Source organism: Vanellus vanellus (assembly GCF_965231255.1).
Source record: "Vanellus vanellus genome assembly, chromosome: 4".
Lineage (NCBI taxonomy): Eukaryota > Metazoa > Chordata > Aves > Charadriiformes > Charadriidae > Vanellus > Vanellus vanellus.
In genome coordinates, this window is record NC_138909.1 from 67,903,682 (window position 1) to 67,926,512 (window position 22,831).

Sequence of the window (22,831 nt, forward strand, 5' to 3'; positions counted from 1 at the left end):
GGGGGGGGGGGGGGAGGATGACTACAAATTCTGGGCTTATTAAACAAATTCCAATGGTCCTTACCCTGATGAACTCCGACAGATATCCAAGTGAGACCGCCCAACCTTGAAAATCATTATGAAGTAACACCAGAAACCCATGAATGCCAAAATGTTGTTGGTTTTTTTTTTGGTTTTTTTTTTTGGTTTGTTTTGTGTTTTGTTTTTTTTTTTTTTATGAACACTGTGCTTTTCCTCCTTATTCAGCTGCTGCAAGCTAAGTGCATTATGTTCAATCACCTGCTTTTAAGTGCTTGGCGTTCTAGACATTACAGTGTCAGTTACAAGGCACATTAATGAATTGCAGGCATACACTTTGGTCTCCTGCTGGTGCATGCTAATCCATTTTATTTAGTATTGCAACCAAGGAGAACATTTTAATCATCATGATGTGACTGCCCAGTGCTCATCTGATCATACTCATCATAGATTAGGCAAATCCTGAAGTCTTCAAGAATACTGCTTTTCCACTTCAGACACGACAAAAGAATAGTCGCGCCTCTCTGCAGAAGTTGAGCTTTCACAGAAGGATATCCATACAACTTAGCTCTTTATCATATAGGCAGTGTACTAAAAAAAAAAATAAATCCTTTTGTGACATTACTTGTCTGAGCTCTGCCACACCAATTAAAGATTAAATTCATAACTGCATTCAAATTAAATTCATAAACTGCATTTAGTTAACTGAGTTGTAACATTTCAAAATTGGCAAGTCGATAACAGAAGATATATGCTAAATAATTAAAAATTTGCAATGGCATATCACGGTACTCTTAACTAATTTGGAAATGGAATTCACATACACTATCATAACACATGTTTGCACCTATCTTTAAGTTTGTGGAATGAACACTTCAGTGAGGATATGCTGTCTACACTGCCTAAGAAATGCTCTGCTCTTCGCTGTTGTAACAGCTTTGTAACTTTACATAAATATTAATATTTCAGCTATCCTAATTAGTTTAATACCTGAAGTAAAGGATGCAGGCTGAGGAAAAAAAGCAAATAGTGTTGCCACAGGTACATTTAAAGTTACTTCTGTTCTAAACATGGCAAATGCATAGAAGTAACGGATAAAAAAAAAAAAAAAAAAAAAAGTGTTTTACATTGCCCTCGATTTAAAGGAGAAAAAGCAAACCAAAGCTACTGAGTAGTTTTTCCAGCATGTCTCCTTAAGAGAACTGACTGATATGTTTACAATTAAACAGGAATCAACTAGGTACAAAATAATGTTCTAGCTGCATTTAATTCCACACTATATTGAGCTATTGAAAGAAGAGAGATCTAACTGTTCTTGACAAATACTACTTTTTTTTCAGCTTCATTGTTGTCTCAAACGTTCTTCTTGCACATGTAAAAAAAAGAAACCTCTCCATTATTTAAGTATATATATACATATATATGCACACACACTGATTATACAATCTTTCAGCCTCAGTGAATGCAGAAATAACTTGTTCACGTGATTTAAAATAAATAAATAAATGCAGACCTGGTCTACTATCAGAAATGAAAGTACACATAACGATGCTCTGCTTCCTATATTTAGGACTTTTGATCCAATAGATTATTTTACCATGGGATTTGAAGCCAAGCTAGTAGTTCTTAAATGCAAGTAACATGTATAGTGATGGTTAATGCTTTCCGATAATTCCAGTACTCTTAGAGTGAAACTATTTCCCCAATACTGCATTAATAGTGATATAACCTTATGAAAAGTAGATCTAGAACCTCCTTCAGTTGTTTATGCATGTGCTGTGCCAGTCTGAAATCTTTTTTCTTCATAGTATTCAAAGAAATCCTACTTTTCTTCACTGTTAATTTTTACATCATCAAGGTAGCTGGCTGTATGTGTACTAGTCATCCAGAAAGCTCGACTGAGCATTACTGAGAAGCTGATAACTTTGTAATTTCTTTCTTCCTTCCCTACCCTCCACCCCAAATCAGATTAATCACAAAGGTTTTGATCATTGTGGAAGCATTAGGCTTTCTATCATGTTTCAGGATTGCTTTGGGTGTACTTACATCTCAATGAGATCTGAATAGCATTAAAACAAATGAACAAGAAAAATAAAATCCTCAGAGACAATGTTTAATTGCATATAGAAAAGTTTAATGTTAACTTTTAAATTTTTCTTCAAAAGAATTCTTGTTTATGCCCTTCTCCATGTTCTTTAATCATATCTTCAACAAGCTACAACAAGGTTTTTTACAGAATTCAAGTTATTTCCTGTTTAGTTGTTTCTGAAGTCAAGCACAGCAATTGATCTTTGCCATGGTTTTGAGTATGGAAGATTGAAATGAATTTCTTACCAAGGAACTGCTGGAAAATTAGGAATATGATCTTAATCTATCATCCCAGTTACAGCCTGATACAAACAACTTTATTTAAAAGAGGTTGTGTCACTTGCTTTCACTTCAAGTCACCAATGTATCTTAAAAAAAAAAAAAAACAAAACAAACTTCTTCTGTCACTTCCACCTATTTAAAGCATTCCAGGCCAGGCTCAGTCATATGTTTGTAAACACGTTTGATCATAGTCCTTACCAGCAATCAGGTAGATAACACTCTTTAGAGAGCTTCCCAGTTATTATTAGAAATAACAGCTTATCACCACAGAATCTCCAAAAGGACTCATGTTCTTGGGGCAGGGATGACGAGGACAGAGAAGACCGGGAACACAACAACATGGACAACACTGTTTCTTGTTTTCTCATTCTCAAGAATTCCATCTTCCACTGCCCCATCCCAGTGCATATCACTCACTTCTCTCTCTCGTCTCACCACCTATCAACTATCTGAAAGGTCTTCCCATTCCTCCTCCCACTTTATTTTGTCAGTTGCTTTGCTCAGAGTTCCTCGATAGATCTCAAGATCGTCCAAGCAACCATTTTTCTTTCTACTCAACTTATATTCAACTCCTCTCCCCAACTCCTCTTTCGTATAGCTGTTGCCATCATGTTGGACTCATTTTGTATTCACAAATATTGTCAGGATGATACAATGAAAAACCTAAATACATTAAAAAAGGCTTTCTCATGCTGCTTTAGCATGACAGACAATCACTACTACTCATCTTCAGGACTTCATTTAACAACCGTTCTCTGTTCACCTTCCATTGTTAGACACTTTCTACTGTACTTAATAGATCCTTTACTTTTTTTTAATTAAGGGTTTCTCTTTCTCATCCATCATGTTCATGATTATTAATCAGGATAACATTTTCCCCAGGGAAAAACAGAACATTTCCTAATGAGCAATCCCCATTATAAATTCCCATTGCTATATACCAGAAAGTCACAGATTTCTAAGTCTGCCCCTGAATACCAACCACATCATATCTGGCACTGTATTTCACAGAATCATAGAATGGTTTGGGGTGGAAGGGCATGTTTAAAGATCATATAGTCCAAGCCCCCTGCGCTGACAGGGACATCTTTCACTAGATCAGATTGCTCAAAGCACTCCCCTTTAAGCCTTTGTTACTTAAGAGAGATAAGAACACATCTCACTTCCTACACACACAGATACATGCACGCGTCCGTTCCACTTCCCTCCACTGACATGCACATCACTTCCTCTCTTTCACAACGCCAATCTCAAGCATCATCTTTGACTTGTCCTTTCATGTATCCCCTTATCTGTTCTTGACACTATCATAGAACGGTTTGAGGTGGAACAGACCTTAAAGATCATCTAGTTCCAGCCCCCCTGCCATGGGCAGGGACACCTCCCACTAGACCACGTTGCTCAAAGCCCCATCCAACATGGCCTTGAACACCTCCAGGGACAGGGCATCTACAATTTCCCTGGGCAACCTGGTCCAGTGCCTTACCACCCTCAGAGTAAAGAATTTCTACCTAATATCTAATCTAAATCTACCCTCTTTCAGTTTAAAACTGTCCTATCACTACACTTCTTGATAAAGAGTCCCTGCCAATTTTTCCTGTAGGCCCACTGTAAGTACTGGAAGGTCTCCTCGGAGCCTTCTCTTCTCCAGGATGAACAACCCCAACTCTCTCAGCCTGTCCTCATAGGAGAGGTGCTCCAGCCCTCTGATCATCTTTGTAGCCCTCCTGTGGACTCGTTCCAACAGGTCCATGTCCTTCTTATGTTGGGGATACCAGAGCTGGATGCAGTAATCCAGGAGGGGTCTCACCAGAGTGGAGTAGAGGGGCAGAATCACCTCCCTCGACCTGTTGGTCACGCTGCTTTTGCGGCAGCCCAGGATGCAGTTGGTTTTCTGGGCTGCAAGCACACATGGCTGGGTCATGATGCTTCCCATCCACCAACACCCCCGAGTCCTTCTCCGCAAGGCTGCTCTCAATGCATTCTCCACCCAGCCTGCATTTGCACATGAGATTGCCCTGACCCACATGCAGGACCTCGCACTTGGTCTTGTTGAACTTTATGAGGTGGCACGGGCCCACCTCTCAAGCCTGTGCAGGTCTCTCTGGATAGCATCTCTTCCCTCCAGTGCATCGACTGCTCCACACAGCTTGGTGTCGTAGGCAGACTTGCTGAGGGTGCACTCAATCCCATTGTCTGTGTCACCAATAAACACGTTAAACAGCACCAGTCCCAGTACCAACCCCTGAGCAACACCACTCATCACTGGTTTCCACTTGGACATTGAGCTGTTGACCGCAACTCTGAGTTGCAGCCATCCAGCCAATTCCATATGCACAAAGTGGTGCATCTGTCAAGTACATCTCTCCAATTTAGAGACAAGGATGTCTCGCAGGACAGTGTCAAATGCTATGCACAAGTCCAGGTAGACGATGATTATCGTACCCTTTGCTATCTTCTACTTATTTAATATAACTTCCTGTAATATATCTTTTGATGTTGTCCAGTTTTGCTTTAAATTAGCAGTAGAGAGGAAATTAAAATTACTAGGCACTCTCTTACTGGTTCACTCAACATGAATAAACATTTCCATCTGCCACAGAGCAAATCTTTTCAATCTTCAACAAAATAAAAAACCCTCTGAAATCAATAAGAGCATTGAGCCAAAATGAAACAAGAGGTTTTTGATAAGAAATGGATACTAGTGCTGGTACATAACAGAGAAAATACTCATCACTATTCAAGCTTTAACTTGTAGTCATGCATGGAGGAAAAGAGTCACAAATAATTATGGCACACAGCCATACATACCATTTCCCAGTCTTTATATTTGGCAAAGTTCCCTCAAATATCCAAGGTAAATACATCTATTTCAGAACCACCCAAAGCAGTAACAAAGAGGATCCTGAATTCTCTTTATCAAAGCCAAATTCTAGTGCAAACACTGTGACATCTAGGCCCTCCCTGACTTTGGATACGAGTGAATCTTAAATACACCCTAACGAAGGGAGTATATTCTAGCAGATCACACAAGCATCTGTCAGACCCCTTCAGATGGTCACAAAGGGGAGGTTATCACTGGCACCACCACAGCAGACTGACATTTCAAGCCAATGTTGGAGCTGTCATGAAAGATCAGATGACATGTTTTTATTTAAGCACGAATGATTTTGAAATAGAAATGGGAATTTCAGCAAGTTGCAGGTTGAACAAATTGATTCTGTACAATCTATTTTTCACTTCTGCTTCAGAGAGGAAGTTTAAGAAATTCGCAGTACATGGAGACTCAAAGAAATTGATGGTTTCATACAAGCGCTGTATCACTGCCAGAAGCTCAAGCTAAACCAATCACTTTTTAACTAGAAATGGGCCTGAGACATGATGTTCTGATCTCAATCTGAACTTCACAAAGTTCATGGTGGTTATGTTAGGATTTGGCATTTGGCTTAGGATCTTCTCCTCTTTTAACAATGAAGAAAAATCTTTTAAAGTAACAGTGGACTCTCCTCTATCAAGTTTAATAGAAATCAATGAATCAGCTTGATTCGATCTCATTTCAACATTGTAAGAAGTCTAAATAGATGTCTTTTAGCACTGCAGTTATAATAAACCCCTCTAAGTCTCTCTGGGAGTCATTCTAGTATGGAAGTGAATTCCAATATGAACAAGATTTGAGGGCATCCCTGGACATATTTGCCTGGTAATTACTGGCTAAAGCGCAAACTTCAGTTGGGGAAAGATTTTTAGAACAACACAGCCCTCTAATGGCTTAATGCTGTATTACTGGGTTTTCCTTCAGTGCTGCAGTAAAAAGAATTCGGTTTTCAACTTTAAAATAAAACACAAGAGGTACAGAGAGAAGAATTACACACTATGCAAGCTTAAAGACAGAAGCTATTTCTTCTGATTCCCAAGTAGCCAGAAATTGCATAAAGAAAGAGACATTGTTCAAATGGAGGATGTAAAAAGAAACCTCCTAGGACCATTTGATTTTTTTGGTTTTAAGTAAATAAGCTTTGGGAAGAACCTGATTTTGCACCATTGTTTTTAATAGCCATACACACAGAAGGAGCTGACAGGCTGGCAGCATGTCTAACCTTCATTCTGTTTCAGGGCTTGATTTCGGTTTGCCTTCTGCTACACTACAGTCAGTGATCTCTGCAGAGCATCCATGTAGTAGAAAGGAATAAACACCTAGTAGAAAGGAACTATAAGGGTGCGCTTTCGTGATCAGCAAAAGCAAATCTGAAGTCAATGATGTTGAAAGGGCAGAGCTGATGCAGCTTACCATACAGCCACACAAGCAATAGAACTAACACACATGTACACGCACAAAATAATAATAATAAAAAAACCCTGTAAGAAAATAAATTTATTGTGGGGGGAGGGGCAGACTTAGATTATTTTAGATAATCATAATCTGCACCCTGAAAACATGTAACAGAGTAATCAAGAAGCCTTCAACACTGAATGGGTCCGGAACAGTTTTGTATCAACATACAAGGTCAGGAAAACTGACTCAGCATAGTGGGCAGAGCTGGGAGTCCCCTATCTCAACAGAGAAAGATCAAAGGACTACTTGAGACAAGAAAGATGCTCCCAATGGTTATATGCAGGTAGAGTAAGGAAGAAAGCAAAAACTGGATGCCTGGTATGGAGACTCTCAGGAGGGACATAGCTAGTTTCAAATGACCTACCACTCTGGAAGAGAAATTCCTCCACAAGTCTGTATACCTCATTGAAGCATCACGTTTTTCCCTTAGTCAAGAAGCTTATAACATCCATAAGGGAGCATTCAAAAGTATTCAGAGGCATAAGATTAGTACAGTATTTATTTTGAAGTTAAAAGTGGCTGATTACTATGAACATCCACAAAGAGAGGACTCTTATTGATGAGAACGCATTCCCAGGATTCTCACTGATGAAGTACCTGGAAACCCCATCATGGAACAGCAACATTGAGCACTGCAGTACAGCATGGGTCATGCCACAGGCCGAGACTGTAAAGTAAGCTGGTTGACTTCATTCGTTCTACTGTAACGATCTAAGAGAACCTCTGTGAAGTACAGGGTTTCAGGCTGGGAAGGTGGCATTTATGTTTTGGGTTTGTTTCTCCTTAAAGACATTTAGCTGTAAACTTTACTTAAACAAACAAACCAACTGGCAGGTCACCTATTCGTTACAATAATCAAGACTGAGGATTTCAGTATGGCTAAAGAGTGCTGTGCTCAACTATGAAGACCAATTCCTCTCCATGCTGCTCATCCAGCAAAACGCATGCTGCAGGCTTAAATTCAAATGACATGTAGTCAATACAGTTTTGGTTAAATATTACATCTGAATCATTTGTGGACTTTTGTTAGAGCTACAGAACAGTATAAACCCATAAATTGCATCACAGTTTTGATCAGTTGCTTATTGACTGACCTCAAAGAATGTATCTGACAAGTAAAACTTCCTTGAAGCACAGTAAGTAGAAAGGAAAAAAAAAAAGTGTTTCTCAGTCTCAAATTTCATGCCATTCCCTGGGAAAGAATAGTAAGGTCTAATATTGCACATTATGTGGTCCCTCAAGCCCATCCAAATAATTTCACACTTAAGAGCATAACAGGAGAGGAAGTGAGATCAACTCCAAAATGACAAGTCTTACTGAGAGACCATTCACATTCGAAACCGGAGTTTGCCTGTACACAAATTTGAGAGAAATTGAGAACAAGGCAAGCATGTTAACACCACCTCCCCCAAACGCCCTCCAGGTTCCAGCTACTTTTGGGTCATCAATTTCCTCACACAGAAATAATTTCTCCATTTAATGCCCTGCAATAGATTTTTCTTCTACTAGTTCACACAGTCATTCACTGAACCCAATTATCCCCTATCTACAGCATCCTAAAGAGTTCCATAGCTAACTACTTTATACCATATATATATTCATGCCCAAAACAAAACAAAAAGCCCTCGATTTTTGGGAGCTGAAATGATAGGCCTACTTCATGATTTTTAATACTGGATTTGTTTAAAGTATTACAGTGCACAACAGAAACTGTCCAATCTAGGTTTTTAAACACAAAGAATGTAAGTTTTGAACATTTAGCTGAAGTATCACTTAAATACCACAATCTACTTCTGTATAGCACGCTTTCCAGAGCACTGTATTATAGGACAATGAAACCAGCGCACAAAATAAGCCTTCCGATTTAGTAGAGTGCTTATGGCACACATTTTAAGAGTGAATTAATCCCAGCCCTGCCACTAACCTGTTGTGACACTCAGGGCTTTTCACTTCACCTCACTATATATTCGCTTTTTCCGTTGTACAATAGACATAATGATACTTTGCCTGCTTTTTGAAGCCTTCTGAGAATTGCAGCAATAAAGTACTACATAAAAAGATACGCATTTACATTGAAATGCACCTATTCACAAAGAGCCATCAATTTCCAACTCACTAGTTAAATCATCTTTATAAGCATTCATTCACAAAAAGCGTATGAAAAATTTACCTGCTCATTTTTGCAGATCCACACAGTATTCCCCTGAAGTAGAATAAAGATTTTGGCTTTGTATCCTTTCAGCTCAAGATATCCGCTTTTCTCAGGGGCGACAGAAGTTCGAGACCGAGAGTTATTATCAGACTGTGATTTCAAGGCACTGAGCATCGTATTAACCCAGTCATTCCTTTCTTCTAAGCAAAAAAAAAAATTAGACAAAGACACATGGTTAAGCAGCAGCTCACTCTTCTCTATACATCAGTTTTCCTGTTCTTCCTACTACGCTATGTTGGTTGTTGGTACAGCTATATCACATCAGAGAGAACATCCACCTTGAAGAGAAGGTGTAAACAAAAATAACACGAGAGTCCTTAGCAGTGGAGATGTTAGCAAAGACAGCCATTCAATTAACTCCCAACAATCAACAGACAAATTGAAAGTTATACAAACTGATCATCAAGATTCTTAAAATCATGACTGATAGTTCTAAGATGCTTAGTTCCAGACAGCTTAAAGACTGAGGTGGAACACAGGTGGCATGTTCACCTTCTTGAAGCCAGATAATGGGAAAGAGCTACAGAAGTTATGTAAGCAAAAACCGAGGAGCCTAAATATCATCTGTCACTAAAGAGGCAAGCCATCACCAATGCTATTCTGTGTTTGGCCATGCTTTCAAGAAAAACACTTGGCAATTTACAATCTATTCCATTAAGGTGTAGTGGTTAAGCTTGATATTGTCAAGGGTACGGAGTAATCAAGAAAATGCATGTTTGAATATACTTTGCATGCATTACTAATTTAACATCTTACAAACACATGAACACAAGTAGGTGAAGTAATAAAGTTCCACTCAGTCTCATTCACTATGTTCAGATATTTCACCAGACTAAGATCGATCGACTTTAATGCTGAATGCTCTGAATGAATTACTCGCCCCATGTGACTGGAACATCATGAACGTTTCAACTCTCTGCTCTGAAGGATTCAGGTCATAAATTATACTGGGGGGAGGAGGTGAGAGGGAAGGACAGTTCTATCCACAGTATATATAGAGTTGATACAATCAGGGCCGAACAATGCAAAACCCACCATTAAAACAGTAACGGGCTTACTACATAAGTGTCATGTGCAATAAGAAGGAAAAAATACACTAAATTAAGGGTCAGAAAATAGTTTGAAGAGGAAGATAGCACCGCAAAAAACTAGCACAGTGGAAGGTGATCCAAGCACTTCTCTTAAAAGTTTTGGTTCAATACACACTCTTTTAAAGTACTGTGAAAAGATCACTGGAATATCTTGATATAGCTGAGGGCATCTAATTACTCAAAAAGTTGTGGTGTTTTGTTTTGGGTTTTTTGTTGTTTTTGTTTTTTTGGTTTGTTTTTTTTTTTTTTTTTTTTTTTTTTAAATGGTATTTCACTCCAGTTAAACTGCATCTGATCAGTTTATGCTCTAATTCATTGCTGCCACCCAACTACTTAATTTTTTGCCCTCAAATGCCCCTAAACTTTCCAAAGCAATATATATAGATTTTTTCCCTCTAGATATTTAAATCAATCCCAAAACAGTGTACTTTTGATATACCAAAAAATAATACATTAGAGCACTGAAAGCAAACAAAACGAGCACTATAATCCACTGATTGCAGACCAACGTTGGTACCGAGGGACACAGGTCAATGAAGACAATGATAGCATTCTTATTTTGATACTCCAGCAAAAAGAAAGGAGAGTTAATAAATAAAGGCACACATGATGAAATATGTATAAAAGTCCTCATTTCAAAATCTTTGAAAAGTCTTTGAATAGTCCCAGAAAAATTCCCAACCACAAAACCACAGAAGGAATAGCATCAAGTAACAGTTTGTGCATGTAACAGAAAGCAAGCAGAGTTATTTACATAATTTACTATGAATACATCATCCAGGTTTGGATACAGTAAGGACCAAATTACCTGCACAACACACATTTCTAAGCTTAGGCGAACAGCTTTACAGATAGGCCACTATGTCCAATGACGGTTATATACTAAATGAAAACACAATTTTGCGCATAACAAGTGGTTGTTCCAAATATATTATAAGTCAGTATAAGTTGTTAATGTTTTTATAGTATTCAAAGGCAATGGTCCATAAGGCAAATTACGGCCCTACAAAATGAACTGCACTAAGATGGTTATGTTCCAATTTATAAAACAAAAATTAAAAATTTGGAAGAGCAGGGCAAAAATAATAAAAATACACATACTTTTAAAGTCAGTTAAGGGCATAAAAATGCCTGAAATGAGCAAACCTGATAAGAAGGATTTGTTCACTGATGCTGCACTCCTGTTACAGCCTGCAGCGAATGTTTACAACCAAGCTATAACCCATAAAAATGGGATTTGATAATGGAAATGCTGAGAGACCCTTAGCTATAATGGATCTGGCATGTACTGCTGTAAATACATATTGCATATCTTTTTTTTCCTAGGTATTCCATTTTATTTGATTGTTTCCATAAATAAGTCATACATGCACTGATATTGATTCCACGTATTACAGCTGTAGGTTGATAAAACATTAAATTAGAAGGCATACTAACTTCCTTACTACAATTTACATTTGTATTCTCTATCAATACATGGCTGAAAATACAGTATAATGCAGTAAATAAAGACACACAGAAAAACCCAGATTTCCTTTTGATCACAGCATCACATTCAAGCCATCAACTTCATTGTTGCTCTCTGTCTATTTTATATCAAGTGGTGCCTTGGAGCAGATGGCTGGGAGTACACAGGCTATAAGAGTGGCTAGTGAGACCTGAGGAACGACCAGAAAAATTCATCTTTGGGAGGGATGGGGGAGGAGGCAGAAGAGTTGGAAAATAGTATCCTCATTTCGATATTTTTAAGCCATTCCCAACAATTTCAGTTGTTCTTACAAAGCTTACAGTTATCTCTAGTTTCCCTTTATAAGCCCACAACAGCTGGATTCCAGAAATATTTCTGCTAATATAACAAGTTATATTTCACAAATTTAACAGCAGTGGTTACATGGCTTTTTGGTAATCGTTAGAAATACACCTGTTCTACTTACCTTCTTTATCGACACGGAAGACAAAAGTCCTATGGGATGTGACAACTTCAAATTTATTCTCCCCGTGAACTCTTACTGTTGCTATAGCAGAAAGCAGTATTATTCCCTTTGAGAACACTTCCTATAATAAAAAAAGCAATAGAAATAGTTAATAACTCTCGTGGAATGTTAAATGGCTCTCAGGTAATATTACTTGCCCTGATGTTTAGGAAGTTCACATATGCAGTCTCTGCTCCTAAAAGTTCACCGCACTATTAATAAAACTGCATCAATAAGCAAACCACTTCACTACCTACACATCACCAACTTCACTGTTCTGGGTCTATGCACACCTACTGCCTTCTAAAATAGAGTAAAGTCCCATGGTGAGATAGAATACATATATTTGAGATACCACTTCATAAATTGTCTCATGACACTAATATTGCAAAATGTCACACACTCTTAAATTTACAATTTTATGCCAAAGTAAATTACATTGACTATCTCACAGAACCATATAATAATATAATTATTATACTTGTAGAACAGAATCAGAAAAGGGAAAAAATTGTGCCTTCTCCAGGCAGAAAATTCCGAAGAATTTTTCTGTTCCTTCCCGACTCCTTCAGTGGTTAGCCAATAAGAAAAGTAGATTCACTGATTTTATCCCTAATTTTAAACTCAAATGGGGTCATCACTCTCTGGAAAATCCCATTGCTCTGTCATTAATAACAATAATCATAGAATCACAGAATGGTCAGGGTTGGAAGGGACCTCTGGAGATCATCTGGTCCAACCCCCCTGCCAGAGCAGGGTCACCTACAGCAGGTTGCACAGGACAGCATCCAGGTGCATTTTGAATCTCTCCAGAGTGGGAGACTCCACAATCTCTCTGGGCAGCCTGTTCCAGTGCTCTGCCACCCTCAAAATAAAGAAGTCCCTCCTCATGTTAAGATGGAGCTTCCTATGTTCAAGTTTGTGCCCGTTACCTCTTGTCCTATTGCTGGGCACCACTGAAAAAAGACTGTTCCCATCCTTCTGGCACTCTCCCTTTAAGTATTTGAAAGCATTAATAAGATCCCCCCTCAATCTTCTTTTCTCTAGACTAAAAAGACCCAAGTCCCTCAGCCTTTCCTCATAGGAGAGATGTTCTAATCCCCTAATCATCTTTGTAGCCCTTTGCTGGACCCTCTCTAGCAGATCCCTGTCTTTCTTGAACTGGGGAGCCCAGAACTGGACACAGTACTCCAGATGCGGCCTCACCAGGGCAGAGTAGAGGGGGAGGATGACCTCCCTCGACCTGCTGGCCCCACTCTTCTTGATGCACCCCAGGATGCCATTGGCCTTCTTGGGCACCAGGGCACATTGCTGGCTCATGGTCATCCTGTTGTCCACCAGGACTCCACAGAACTGGTCTCCAGGAGGTCAGCCCCCAACCTGTCCCCTGAGGGACACCACTCATTACTGACCTCCAACTAGACTCTGCACCACTAACCACAACCCTCTGAGCTCTATCTGTCAGCCAGTTCTCAATCCACCCCACTGTCCATTCATCTAACCCACACTTCCTAAGCTTGCCTATGAGGATGATGTTGGAGACAGTGTCAAAAGCTTTGCTGAAGTCAAGGTAGACAACATCCACTGCCTCCCCTCATCCACCCATCCAGTCACACCATCATAGAAGGCTATCAGATTAGTCAGACATGACTTCTCCTTGGTGAATCTGCATTGACTACTTCTGATAACCTTCTTTTCTTCCAGGTGCTTTGAGATGACACTCAGAACAAGCTGTTCCACCATCTTTCCAGGGATGGAGGTGAGGCTGACTGGCCTATAGCTTCCCGGGTCATCCTTCTTGCCTTTTTTGAAGGCTGGGTGACACTGGCTTTCCTCCAGTCCTCAGGCACCTCACCTGTTCTCCAGGACCTTTTAAAGATGATGGAGAGCAGCCCAGCAATGACTTCCCCCAGCTCCCTCAGCACTCAAGGGTGCATCCCATCAGGCCCCATAATCAACTAGCTTGGATCAGGTATGTACTTTTCTGCTATATGAGGTAGGAGGTGGACGATCCCTCAAAGACATCATTTGGTGTTAGAGCAGATTTTACCAAAATTTGCTAGTTTCTAACTAGGAATCAGGACAACTCAACTGAACACAAAAGCAAGACAGGAAAAAGGAATTACTACAAGTACTTTCTTCAAGTGGCTCGTCTTTTAACCCAATTAACCTAAGTATTCCATATATTGGGGGTGGGGAGGAAGGAAAGCTCTAGCAGATGTGCAACACTTCAGAAATACTTCTACACAACTCCTGGCTTCCAGAGTTAATACTGCTGCTCTTGTCTCCACTATGCTTTGATCAATTGGTTTTCTGACTAAGACAACTCAGATATACTGCTAAGATTTATGATCCAGACACAGTAATAGTCCAAGAGTCAGCTCACCCATAAAGAATTTGTACCGCAATAACTTTCCTCCCAAAATATAAATTATTATAATAGACTATACAAGGACTTAAGGAACCACTGTGAATGCTAAGCATAAAGAATACCCAGGATAATTTTTTTTGTTTACCGAGTTTAATATACTACTGATTTTCAAAGTCACACTCTTATGTTGTTTCACTTCTAAGTACTAATATACATCAGTGAATGCAGTTTAGCAAAACAACGAATAGAAATACTGAAATACAGATGAAGTGAACATGTTAGTATCATTACACGCAAGAACTACTCTGTCACTCAGAATGATCCTAGCATTGCACATCTATTTTCATTATGGCTATATTTGTTAGAAGAGAGATTTTAACATATTTGTTAATAAGGTTGGATATTATGTTAACTACTGATCCTTCACAGTGGCAAAGCAAACTTACTACATATGTTATTTCTAACGGTGTTCAGATATAATTATATTATGGTGTTTGCAGGCATCTACTGGCTGTATTTGGTATTGTAAGAGAATAATTCAGACTGCTGGAACATATTTTATTTTATTTGCTTAAAAAAAACAACCCAACATCAGTTTCCCTTTAAGCTAAGCATAGTTTTGGTTTTGCTATTTAAACAATCATTCTTCTAAAAGCTTTGTTCCCAGAGACATACAAATTTTCAAATACAATTTAAACCATAATAATTTCTCAATCTTTTTTCTGCAGCAGCTTCTCTTTCACGTGCAAGAAATAATGCCTACTGTTAAAAAGTTCTTGATGATCAAGACACAATTTCTCTCTTTGAAATACTCCAGACTAGAAATTAGGTGAATTATTTAAGAATATAGAAAAGAAAAACATGTAATCACAGCTGAGAACCTCACAGATATTTCTTCTGTTACTGACAGGTGTACACCAGTTTTAGGGCTGCTAAAAAAATTCCCTGACAGAACAACTTTCTAGTGGAGGAAAAAAATGGGATTTTCAGCTTCTTTGATGAAACTTTTATTTTCAAATACAGCCCAACAGAGTTCTCCTTGACAGTTGTGTTCCAGAGCTGGGCTAAAGATCCTGGAAAACACCGTTTTACATTGCTTTGGCTTTCCTTCCACAACAGATTAAATATGACCTATTTCAAGAATGACAATGATTCACCTCTTTCACAGATAATTTTGTTATTTTTTATGCTCACATGCAACATAGCACACAAAAATATTTAATTTCTCCACATGAAACGGCAAGACTTTTTCCTAAAGCACCAATATATTTGTCAGGGACCCTCAGATGTTTTTAAATAAAAACTTCCAATGGAATCCACAGTTTTTGCCTTACTATAAAGCATATGTTAGAGCACTAGAGTTCTCCTGCCAAAAGTAGGAGGAAATTTGAAACAAAAACTGTGCACGTTGGGCAGCTGAAAAGAATTCTCAAATTCTATCTTCCCCTGTTCAGTTTGCTCTCACTTCAGTTAACCACATTCTGTTATGACAAAACCACACGGGATGTTGATCTGACCACATCAACTTGCTCAGGACCATGAACATAGAAGAAGTGAGCAGCATCACAGATTCAAACAAAAATCATTTCTAGGTCAGATGCTGTTTGTAGAAAACTGAATATTTTTTTCATATATACAGACATAAAGCGAAGAAGAGATCTCTATTGATTGGAAGGTGACGTACAACTAGATCAAGGTGCGAGAAATATTCTGAAAATTAAGGTTTAAATCATTCAGAGAAGCATTTAGATGGGCTAAGTACATGTTTTCAGGAATACTACCCTCTGCGTCTTCCCTCCCCATCCTCCACTTGTTTCACTCTTCATTAGCCATGTAGCATACTTCCCCTTCTTGAGAACCTCACTCTTTTCAAGTTCCTAATTTGAATGGCAAATACTGGTATTTAATATTTGTAGTGTTTCTGGGTAAAATAAACAGTTTCTTTCCCCCGAGTCTACCATTCTCTGCTTGTAATAATAAAAAAAAAATATCCGAGTATGGATTGGTTTCCTTTTGAGAACTACTTTTAATTGATATGTGAAACCCAAAGTATAGCAATTGCTTTGTAACATGCTTGTCTGTGTCGGAACATCCTTGGACAAACACACATTAGAATAGACTGATGCTGCCATTAAGATCTAAATTTTAAACAACTTCCCAATTTAAATATATATATGTATAGCTAGCCACGAGCTAGAAAGAGGGACCCAGTGCCTTGCAATGAACTATCCCTATCTTTTACCAGAACTGGCTCCTGAGCTGCATGCAGGTCTTGACGGGTCTGCAAATAGTTGCTCACAATGTCAAGGTAACAACACATAAGCAACAACATAACACGCTGGTATGGATCTACCAGGCAATATGAATACTCTGGGTGTGCGAGCAGTGATCCAGCAGAGACCACTTGACCAAAAACTCATGTTCCCCAGTGACACTACTGCTCACCAACACAATCCCACTGTGCACTGAGAACTATTGGTAGCCAACTATGTTTTCCTCCTATCTGCACGTTAGTCAGAGTTGCACCAAATCCTCAGTTCCCAGAACTTACTTCAGGCCTCGCAGTTCTCAGACATACAAAGAGTTCTTTGTATGTGAGTCATCAAGTTAACATGTCAGACACCGAGACTTGGTCAAACCGTATACATACACAGACCAACCAGCACCTCTCTCCATTCCAGGAGGGAGGTTTTGTATTGAGATCCCAGGAAAAGTGAGATAAAGAGGCTTCAGACCAAAGCTTTTGCAAGCTCCTGATAGGTTAGATGATCACAGAGACCTTTTAAAGAGATGATGATGTAGAGTTGGTAGCTTTCTATGCATCATGTGACACACTAAATATTCCTCTAAGCAGAAGGGAAGATTTCTGGAATCTCGTATGACAGATGAATATAACAAGTACTATTCTAGAGTAATTGACCTTCAAGTAACCTTTTCAGTGACCTTCAAAAAAAATTAAAAATCCCCAGTGCAGATACAAGATTTAAAATTCTGTATTAGCATTTCTTTCCCTAATTATGCTACAAACAGTGTTAAGCAAATCCCAACACTATATTTTTCAAGTCTTTCCTAATGACTAACCCTGCTTTTTTGTTCCTCTGAAGCCCTGGGATGAATACCACAAAGGGGTAGCAGTTTTTGTCACCGAAATCCAAATGTTATTCTATTGTTCCCTTTATCTACAAAATCATGTCTTCAACTTTGAGTGAAGCAAAGTAAACAAGTAAAAACAGATTGTTTCGTGTTCCTAATCAGTAGGCATAAAGATCAATGTAAATAATTTTTTGAGCTTGTTCTTAATTTCTATGATCCCTGAGGAAAGAAGCAGTCTTTTCCTAATTCAGTTCTATTCCCATCATAAACTGCTAAAATAGGTCCAAGAGCGCGCATACTATAAAGCACCTATAGGACTCTGACTGGTTACTACCACCCAGCATACTGCTCGGGAACTTTTACTTGAAATTGTATTTTGTTCCTAATTTAATATGCATTGTTAACAGGAAATGCTTTCCCACATTTCAGATACCACACATGCATAAAACCTCATCTCCACCTAACATGCATATTGTACAATCATCTATCACTTTTGAGTCTAAGGAGTATTTCATTTCTTCCAGGAAGAGAAATTAGTTAATCATAGAGTGAAAGAAAAAATAATTTCCTAGTGGTCTAGAGTGTATTAAATAAAAGAAAAAAAAATCTTTCACCAAAACAGAAAAAAGAAAACAAGAAAAGCATGTTTAAAGACGGGTCTCAAAACAAACAGACAAAAAAAGAAGTAGTTTCTTTTGTGAAAAAGTAGTATCAATAGGTCAAATAAGCCTTTCGTAAATTTCAGTTTCACAGATGGAATACACATTTTCTTGAATGCCGTGATTTACAAAACCATTTTGTATCACGTATCAGAAGCGAACTACTTTAATCAAAGCAACTCACGAGTCTGCAAATGTTTCAGTAAGGTTCAATCCTTAGGTACAGAAAGAAAGAACATCACAGTACTATGCCGATTTTAAAGAGACCCATTCAAACATAACGTAGCCCAATAATATGTGATCATTCCTAGAAGACAAACAGGAAAGGGACAAGTGTATGGGTTTTTTTGGTTTTTAAAAGGTCTTCCAGGCAAGTTTTAATTTCTCCCTCAAAATCTCCAGCATTCTGGGGTTCCATGACAAGACATTTTGCGACCACCATCAAAACAACACTGGATCTCTTAAATGTGTTTTGCATGATCCTGTTCTGTTTTGCAGAGTGCAGCAGTGTCACTCTTTCAATAAAGTAAAAAGTTCCGGTGACATCTACCTGAAAAGGTCAGGAATACAAGCCCCACTAGAAAACAAGAAGATGAACAATATGTGAAGATCTCAAGGACACCTTAAAATATTTAATAGTGTCTCATACTAGCACTTTGCAATTTAAAATGAATTTAAGGTGAATATTCATTTGTAATTATTTCTGAATTTCTTCATGGTAATGTGTGTACTACAAAGATGCATTTTGTCCCAAACGTAACAAAAACATGTCACTTACCTTTTCATTATTGTAATAAGAAATGCTGTCTCCATCAAACTTAACCCAGCGCTTCTGAAACATACGTTTGCTGTGAATCAAAAATTAATAAACTTAAAATTATAAACACAAGTTACTGGCTTTTAAGAACGTCTCAAGCACATATTATAGACAGGTCCAAATTGTGTTTGGCTTCCTGTGTTTCAGCTTAAACATTTTGAAAATTAAAATACATCTTAGACCTATCATATATTTTCAAAAGGAAAATGCTGATTTCAAATACAATAAAAATATCTGTAAATAAGAAGTGCAGTATTACTGGACTTCTTTTATAAATCAGTGTCTTCGTGTTTTTAATCAATTCAGTTTCCTGTCTCCCTGTTTCCTCCCCATGTGCTCTGTATCACATCCAAAGTGACAGAGGTAAAAGAACTTTAAATAATGTAATTTTGCTTGAAACTAACAAGGATGGAAACTAACTATTTTCATTGGAGGCAAAGGAATATTCTGAACACAGAGCATACCTTGAAGTGTTACAAGCTCTGTAAGATACTTTCCAAAAAGGAAAGCTGAGAACCTAAAATGACCACCTCATTAACATGTTTATGAGAAGGACATCTGTTTACAGGCTATGGTATCTTCAATCTCCTGAACATTCTCTTCCCTGGTCAATGAATAAATAGAGGTCACACCAAATCACTCAACAAGTACAACATAAAACTTCATTTTCAATCTGTGTTATCAACTGGACATCACTAATGAGAAGCTCATTTGATTATTTCAGCTTGCTGTTAACTCATGCTCTATAAGGACCTCCTAAGAAATTATTTTTACACGAACCTGACGTAGTCTGTTATGCTCATTAATAATGATGACAGCCTATTAGTTATCATCTATAAAAGTTTCAATTCTAAAATCTATTAAATAAGTTAATTAAGCAAGAACAGGACCCCGCTCTAACATCTCTTTTCCCAAGATTATTTCCTTTCCTGCTAAATAAGTGTTCTGTTTTAGGATTAGTAGACTGTGATAGTTTATCAAAACTTTAATCAAACAGCAGTTCTGGCTTAATTAACTTGTATTATACGACTACAATAAATCATCATTATTCATAACCTGGAAAGGCCCATGCAAAAATCTATTTTCCATTAAAATATCAAAAAACTTCAAGATGATGCAGTGAAGAAAAAGTGAACCTAAGTACTATATACAATGTGAGTAAACTGAATGGCTTTGTAATTTGTAGTGAGTTAACCAAAAAGAGAAGCTGTACTTTAAATGCACAATTTATAGCAACTTAAGAAAAAGGTATATATTCATTCCCCTGAGGAGACACAAAGTGCCAAGTGTAAATGGGAGCTCTATAAAAAGAACAGAAGCAGGGGGGGAAGAGAAGAGAAAGAAACTTTCAGTTGGCAGGAACCGAAATAAAAATGTGACAGTGCTTTAAGGGATGAAAAAAAAAAAAAAAAATTTCCCCCATTGGTTGGTTTCTTTAAGTCTTCAGATAATTGAGAAATGGTATTGTAAGAAAGAGAACCAAAAAAAAAAGTAGTATTCATTAAACCAAGCTTAAGAAAAAGGCCTTGAAATTTAGCCAAGGAATATCACTGGCTCAAGGCTACTGACCCTGCAACTGTTCTACCCAGTCCTAAACAGTACTAATTTTGTGGTTAACTCATTATCTTTTTCAAACAATATATTCTCACACAGTACTTTATCTAAAGCCTTCCCACTTTGTTTGCAACTCTCTTCCTTCAAACAGCACAAAACGAGTCAACCAGAATCAAGAACTATACTTTTTAATCACTCTATTAGCTAACTGCCAAACGTGTTGTTTAAAAAAAAAAAAAAATCCTATAAGTGAAATAAAACAAAAGTTACAGCTAACTGCAGCTCTCTGAGAAGTCAATGCACTAACAATTCTCAAAGAGAGATGTGCAAATGGATATTATCCTGGGGAAAAGTCTTTTGACTCTATGTATAATTATTCTTTGGTTCATTAGCAAAAGTAAACAATGACAATCCATAAATGTGCATGAAACTTTTGAAACAATTTAAAAAAAGTTTCAGCAGATTGAAATTCCAAAATGGTAAAATAGGTTTATTAAACCAGATTTATTCCTTCTTGTTATTCAGCTTGAACAATGTATCACTGTATCAACACCAATAAAGCCCAAATCACAACAAATTAAAACTTGCTAAATCAGAACTCAACAAAAAAAATGGAAATTGCTGTACAATAGAGCTCCTTCCAGTGGGCTCAAACCAGATTGTATTCTCAACTAATTTAATTCAATAACTTTGTCACTGAACTGAAAAAAAAATATCTAATTGCTATACTAGTCAATGAGTAGTGATGATTATTATGGCTACAAATAACGAAAGGAAAGGCCAAACAGTTTAGTATCACCTTTCAGTGTAAATGAACATACAGTCCTAAGGACAAAGAACGCAGAACTACTAAGACTTGAGTAGAAGTACAGTAAAATAGATGTATTACAGCATTAACAAGGACAACAGCTTTAATTTCTAGATGCCAAGGATTAATGAAGATCAGAAATAGACTTAAAAAGGAAAATCGTGCCACTTTCAATACAAAAAGGAATTCAGAAGAAAGTCATAAGAACAACTGGAGAACTTGAAACTACAATTTAAAATGAAGAATAGACTATTCAGTTTATTAAGAAGGAGGTTTGAAGAATTTCATCAGAGCTTGCAAGTATTTATGAAGGGATGATCTGGTAATGGAGTGCTCTTTAGTGTAAAACAATCTAAGAGGAGCTGGAATTTAAAGTATGTTAAAATAAAACAATTAAGAAAAACTTCAAAAAGTAACAGAAATTAAACATAAGACTTTTTAATTTTTTCTTACCTACAAATGTGGCAAAGAGTCTATTATCTTTCTATTGTGTTATTCTCGCCTCTTCATTATTTGAAATCTTAAAGCAAGACTTGGGCTCAGATTCCTCCCATCAAACTTTACACACACCAATAAACTAAACTAGGAGACAATTCACCTTAACTGCATTTCTAAACTCAAAACTCAGCTTATACACACCATTCTAAACCCAACAGGATCTCTACTTGCAGTAATTATTAATTTATACATCCACGGGCAAATTGGTAAAGTAGTATTTCCAAATCAGAGTTTGTTTTCACTTACTTCGTGGCCCACAGAAAATCATCGAAACTGCACATATTGGAAATATTGCTACAAATTAATTCTGTAGCTTTCTGCTACAGCTCATGAGTGGCAATCAACATTTTTAATAAAAATATTTTTCCTGGGTGTGCCTCCTAAATAAACTTCAGAATAGGTAACGTCATTAAAAACTAAGAATTCAGAAGAATCCTATGCTCTTGCAAGAGAAACAGTTCCCTTTCCCACCCCAAATAGTAAGCAGTGACCAAATACAAACTTAAGATCTGCCATGCAAACGTACACCTTCACTATTACACGGTAATGACTGCAAATACCATACCCTTGAGGGGATAATTTATCCAGCCATCCTGCTTTAACCTTCTTTACCGATGGTCCATAAAAACAAGCATATGGTGCTATTGATTCATTTCCAATCGAAGTTTGATGTCCATCAAATTGCTGAAAATGCATTTGTTCACTGACCAAGCGATCAGAATCTCTACTTTGCATCTTACTACAAGATGCTGAGTGTGTTTTGGCTTTATTTTTCTTTTTCTTTAAAGGCAAAGAACATTGTTCCACAAGAGAATATACAGATTCACTTTCAGATTCTTCTAGTGCTAATGATTTGTTTTCCTGGGATAGAGATTCATTTTTTGCAGATTCCTTTGTCTTCTCTTCCTGATTATTAAAGGAACTAGAAAGAAAAGGTGCATTTTACTCTTAACGTATTGCTACAATGCACAAATACATAAAGTTATTAATTAGAACAAATATGGGTAAGACATTATAAATATGTTTATAACTTA

The 22,831-nt window shown here is 37.5% G+C and overlaps 1 protein-coding gene across 1 annotated transcript in view; it reads right to left on the reverse strand.

Moving 5' to 3' along the window:
• ARAP2 (ArfGAP with RhoGAP domain, ankyrin repeat and PH domain 2) overlaps positions 1 to 22,831 on the reverse strand; it is a 154,750-nt gene that overhangs the window by 96,217 nt on the left and 35,702 nt on the right. The window contains exons 6-9 of the mRNA XM_082483122.1: positions 22,363 to 22,719; positions 18,899 to 18,968; positions 11,959 to 12,079; positions 8,892 to 9,073 (exon numbers count right to left, since the gene is read on the reverse strand). Coding sequence (XP_082339248.1) covers positions 8,892 to 9,073; positions 11,959 to 12,079; positions 18,899 to 18,968; positions 22,363 to 22,719 — 730 coding nt within the window. The remainder of the gene's footprint in view (positions 1 to 8,891; positions 9,074 to 11,958; positions 12,080 to 18,898; positions 18,969 to 22,362; positions 22,720 to 22,831) is intronic.